This window comes from Aspergillus vadensis (genome assembly GCF_003184925.1).
Source record: "Aspergillus vadensis CBS 113365 unplaced genomic scaffold BO88scaffold_9, whole genome shotgun sequence".
Lineage (NCBI taxonomy): Eukaryota > Fungi > Ascomycota > Eurotiomycetes > Eurotiales > Aspergillaceae > Aspergillus > Aspergillus vadensis.
The window spans coordinates 413401-418683 of record NW_020292047.1 but is presented as its reverse complement, the minus strand read 5'-3'; the positions used below and the strand labels follow the sequence as shown (position 1 = coordinate 418683).

The 5283-nt window shown below is 52.5% G+C and overlaps 2 protein-coding genes and 2 non-coding genes across 4 annotated transcripts in view; 3 read left to right on the top strand and 1 right to left on the bottom strand.

Annotated features, from left to right (window-relative positions):
• Positions 1–1233, top strand: part of BO88DRAFT_270349 (phosphoglycerate mutase family protein) — a 1614-nt gene extending 381 nt beyond the window's left edge. The window contains exons 2-4 of the mRNA XM_025702349.1: positions 74–298; positions 380–625; positions 701–1233. Of these exons, the coding sequence (XP_025563704.1) occupies positions 74–298; positions 380–625; positions 701–1087 (858 nt within the window). The 3' untranslated portion in view covers positions 1088–1233. The remainder of the gene's footprint in view (positions 1–73; positions 299–379; positions 626–700) is intronic.
• A 145-nt stretch (positions 1234–1378) lies between these two features.
• BO88DRAFT_434796 (mitochondrial 54S ribosomal protein uL22m) lies at positions 1379–2561 on the bottom strand (the record flags this gene model as incomplete). The annotated part of the gene is made up of 2 exons (XM_025709496.1): positions 2488–2561; positions 1379–2412 (listed from the first exon to the last, which is right to left on the bottom strand). Exons 1-2 carry the CDS (start codon positions 2534–2536, stop codon positions 1379–1381), a joined length of 1083 nt encoding a protein of 360 aa, XP_025563703.1. The 5' UTR covers positions 2537–2561.
• A 799-nt stretch (positions 2562–3360) lies between these two features.
• BO88DRAFT_t124 lies at positions 3361–3433 on the top strand. Its single transcript has one exon. It is a non-coding gene; the product is annotated as a tRNA-Thr (tRNA).
• A 1777-nt stretch (positions 3434–5210) lies between these two features.
• BO88DRAFT_t125 lies at positions 5211–5283 on the top strand. Its single transcript has one exon. It is a non-coding gene; the product is annotated as a tRNA-Thr (tRNA).

Genomic DNA, 5283 nt, shown 5'->3' with positions numbered 1-5283 from the left:
CCCTCCACCGACCCCAACACCTTCAACTACGTACGCCTATCCCAACCCAGAATCATAAAATCATAAAACCCAGACATCATCCAACTTCGGCCTCATCCCCCGCGCCTACCCCACAGACGCAGACCTAGGCCCCGACAACAACCAAAAAACCACCTGGGAGCGCTTCGCCCACCACGTGCGCACCCTCAACGCCCAATCCACTGACCCTAATGTCCGCTACAAGGTGCTCTTCCTCGGCCGCCACGGAGAGGGCTACCATAACGTAGCGGAGCGGGAGTACGGCACGGAGGAATGGGATGTAAGTAAACCAGTTATCTAAACTCAAACCCAAACCCCTCCCTTTTCCACCATAAAACCCCATTATTAATATTTGAAAAAGAAACATTACTCCCTCCTCCCCGGCAACGGCACAAGCAACTGGGTCGACGCCCGTCTCACAGAAGTGGGCAAATCCCAAGCGCAAACCGCGCACAATACCTGGAGACAGCAACTCAAGGAACATCATATTCCCACTCCGGAGAAATTCTACGTTAGTCCGTTGAATAGATGTCTTGAGACGGCGTGGATTACTTTCGTTGGGACGGGGATGGACGGTACGGAGCCGTTTAGGCCGGTTGTTAAGGAGGTACGTACATCTATCTATCTATCTACCCAGTTACCTTCTTTTGTCATGGACTATTCATTAAATAACTAGTGACAGCTCCTCCGCGAAACCATCGGCCAACACACCTGCGACGGCCGATCCAGCAAAACCGCCATAATGACCGAATACCCTACCTACATCATCGAGGAAGGCTTCACTGAGAACGACGAGATGTATGATGCCGAGCTCCGGGAATCCGATTCTGCGCGGGACAAGCGCTTCCGTGATCTGATGCAGGATATCTTTTCCACGGATGAGGAGAAGATGTTCTTGTCGTTGACGGCGCATTCCGGGGCGATTACAAGTCTTTTGAATGTTTTTGGACATCGGAGGTTTTCACCGCTTGAGACTGGCGGTGTTATTCCGGTTTTTGTTCGTGGGGAGAGAGTGCCGGGGCCGTTGCCGGTTATGGAGGTGGAGCCTTGGTTTGGGGTTCCTAAGTGATTTGTTTAGACATATCATTGTTTGTGTTTTGTGGGGGCTATGCATATAGAAAGAGAGAAACTAAGAAGTATATAGATGATAGATATTGTATTGTACATTGATTCTTGGATCGAAGCAACCCTCATCATACACGCACGTTAAGATAGAGACACGGGGGGTAAGGTAACCAAGAAAAAGAGGTTTTTAAAACACATGCTGAGAAAATCCACCAGAGAGGAATAAAGTGCTTCTTAACGGTCTAGGAATATTGAACAGAAAAACAACGCCGAAAACGTATAATCGAAACATTGATCACCAGCTGTAGAACTGGTTCTGTGCCGTAATCTTGCGGTCCGGCAGCGGCGTCCAGAGCTTAGCCTTACGCTTGCGCAGCTCCTCGGCCTCCCGGTTCTGCCATTGACGGATACGCGTCTGCTCCTCCTTCAGCACCACCGACAGAGAGGTGTACGGTGGACGCATGAGGTTGATGTTGCCACGCGCGCGGTGGTCGTAGTCGTAACCGTACGGGCCACGGTTAACCCACGCTTGGTCGATGTAAATGGAGGTAGGGTCGTTGATGGTCTTACGCTCTCCGTTCTTGAGAGTGATGGTGACGGGCTTCTGGTTGGCGGTCTTGCCCTCGACGGCTCCCAGACCCATACCGGAACGCACCACGGCGACGTTCTTGGCATGCTCGAGGTGCTCGAGGACCTCCTTGGCGGCCTTCTTCTTGCTCAAACGCATCTGCAGCATGGCATCGTCGATGTTCTTGCCGGCAATCTGGCGAGCAAGGGGACCCAGCTTCTTGACGGAGGTCTTGAACCAATGGGACTTGGAGAGGGACTCGCGCTCCGTCCGCATAATCAACTCGGTGGGCGAGATGCGGCCTCGACGACGGATCTCGCGAGCAACCATCTTTTGTTCCCAGCGTGTGCGCGCCTTGGGGTTCGGGTCCAGCACGGCCTGCATCGTCTCCCGGTTTCGTCGGTCAACGGCATAGTCAATCTCTTCCTGGCCCTCCTCGGTGGCGCCTGCTTGCTTGCGAGCAGCAGGCGTACGGCCGGAGGCCACCAGCTTGGGGCTGGCTTCATCCTCTGCGAAGATGGAGTCGGCGCTCAGGGAACCCTCGCGTTTGGCGGGAGCGGTGGTGCGGCGAGCTTTGGGCTTGGCGGCGCCGGGCTTGCCGCCGAAGAAGAAGTTCTTGATCGAGGACAAGGTGGAGGGCTTCGATTCGGACTCGGGCTTGTCATTGGGGCCGTTGGGGCCGTCTTCGGAGGCTTGACGAGGGACAGTGTAGGCCAATGTGCGGCGAGGGACGTAGGTCAGGCCGGTCCGGGCTGAAGAGACTGCAGGGAAGAGGTGAGGATGAGAGGGGCCACAATTGGGAGAAAAACAAGGTTATGTGTCTTGCGGGTACTTACTGGACCGGATCAGCTGCCCATACTGGGGGACAGCACCCATTGAGGCCATGACGGACGATGAATTTGGAGGTGATAGCACGGGGTCCGGAGATCAGAGGGAAAAAAGTGTCGGGATGAAGACTGGGCCTTGGCGGTGCGTCTCGGGTCTGTCCGGTCCGCCGGATGCTTCTGCCTCGACACCTGATATTTCCGGGGTCAAGATTTCCAAGCCGCAAGGCAAGCACTAGTCTAATTTTGGAAGGGTCAGCCGCGGCTGGATCATGTGGCTTTGGCTGGAAAGGGAATCCCGGTCCTGCCAATCACGGGGTAAGACCATCTGTACAATGACCTCATAGTCCGGAAGGGTGTGGTGGCCTCGGCCTAACCCGCTTTGCCCGTTCGGGTAGCAGCCGGCCAGGCCCTCCCACCTGGGGAGCTGTACTACATGCATCCATCCATGCCTGCCGAGAACAAAGTTTAGAATTGGCCATGCATCGTTCAGGGCTCGGATCGCGCCTGAGTGTCTGGGTCCTCCAGCCACTGACCATTTATAGTTACCCGTCTCCCGAGCTAAATCACTGGCCGGTTACACAGCACGAAAGATCGATCAAAGTCGAGATTCCCTGCTTTTGCAGATAAGAACCCAGCCGCAAAGCTGCTGGGACATGCAGACTGCTGGGACTGGTATCACTTGACATGCGTTCATGGTCTATCAGCCCAGTGGTAAACCCCCTGTTCTCTCAATGCAGATCTGGTGGTTGATGTCCGTCAACTTACCTCCCATATATCCAACTGCATCTCCTCCCATCTAACAACCTTCCATCCTCTAAGCAGCATTATTCATTGCTGCTTGTATCAATTATCTCAAAACTAACAAGCCTTACACAACAACTAGCTTCTATGGCTCAGTTGGTAGAGCGCATGACTAGTAATCATGAGGTCCGCGGTTCGAATCCGCGTGGAAGCATTTTTTGCCCTTTCGCTTTTTGCCTCATCACATGTCTCTAGCCTGTCTTTCGACGCTGATACTGAAGATGAAGGGGAAAGCTTTGCTAGTTGAAGTGAACTAATTGGTCATTGGTCGGCGGCCATGGAAAATGAGCCGCCAATATCCAAGATATTCCAGGTCTTGTGATCAACCAGCCATGAGCTTCTATGCCGGTTGTAAGATTGGGTATAGGAATTGAGTTGGAGATCCATGAGACTCCTGGATACTTTGTTCTTATTTGGGGCCCACTTGCCCACCCCCTACCGTTCGGGCTTTTCATGACTGTGTATGGGGTGTTTCTGATTGTTGGCACTCGGCAGAGCTTGGTGCGGATAGCCACCGTGCGCCAGCCTCTAAACGTAGACAAGGAGCCCTTGATACTTCTCTTTATCATTCGGGGCCTCAGGATGGAGCACTCGGTGACTCTCTTGTATATCTCGACAGTTGATTACTGCCATAGGTCTTACTTTCGGCCATCGCTATATATTAGCGGCGCCGAGCTATTTCCGTAATGGTGGGCGGCGGATAGTTATACGGCAGGTGCTAGAGAGGTGGCGCTGGGATTGGCGATAAATTTGGCATATTTTGAGCTAGATAATGGACTTCGTGGTTGGTTAATCACCGTGTATGAGTCAGTGTCAGCGCGGGGTAATTGGCTCGAGGAAAGCCTGCTGTACGTGCTCAGGCTTACCCAAGTAAGGGTGCAGTGGGTGGGGATGTGCGAGGTTAGATTAGTATTGCAGAATGTGGCTGGCTGTGCTCCCTGTACGTGTGTGGGGGTAATGGCAGCGAGGATCTGAGGACAGAGGTGCTGTATGGAAGGTTGGTTTGGGATGGGCATACACATGGCGTGGGTACTGCTGCGTCGCACGATATTGGCAGAGTTCTTGTTCTTTATATCAATGGTGAATACCGATCGCGAGGTATCATATTGAGGAGGGTAGGGGCAATAGCCTTGGTGAGAATTCCATGGACTTCTGTTAGGGGTGCTTTCCTGCTGAACTGTCAGCAACATACCCTGCAGGAAAATGTCTCCGTTGGTGGTCTATATGCTACCGCCGGTGTTCTTTGATGCCTCACCTTCCACGGGTGCCTGTTGTGTGACACATGCTAAGTGACCTCTCTCGTGCGTTCGCATGGTAGCAGCGGAGACACCGATCGTGCATTGACTATTACTGTCTTCAGTGATACTCTTTTCTAATCCTGTTCTCGGCCAGGCTCCTGTGGTATGCTGACGGTGTGGGTATGATCCTCTGCTGGCATTGTAGGTTTTGTATAAAGTGGAGGGGTTTTCGGGGTTTGCGTTATGATGAGCGCGGTGGTGACTAGGGTAGTATCTGTTGGCTTCGATCATATCGAATTACACATTGTGGTAGTTGTTAGTATAAGTGCCAGATTTTGGTGTTAATAGTTGGCCTGTGTGGGTGGTCAAGATCACGATGGCGCGGTGTCCATGGCGATAGTATATATAGTGTGCACGGAAAGCTGGCGAATGTAGCGGCAATAGTACTTCTGCAAGATTGACAAGCTGTAGGCGAGAAAACACAGATAGTATACTGGATAGAAAGGGAACAAGAGCACTTGCAGCACTACTGACTATGCCTAAACATGTCTCAAGAGGTGTATGCATAGTAGAAATGATAGCAATGATAATGTATCTTTCTGGAAGGCGCGGACCGTCCAATTCCAGGGCAGCAGGTGTCATTGTCTAGCACAGGAAGAAGTAGCATAAGATGAAAGCAATTCACATCAACCAGCTTCTATGGCTCAGTTGGTAGAGCGCATGACTAGTAATCATGAGGTCCGCGGTTCGAATCCGCGTGGAAGCA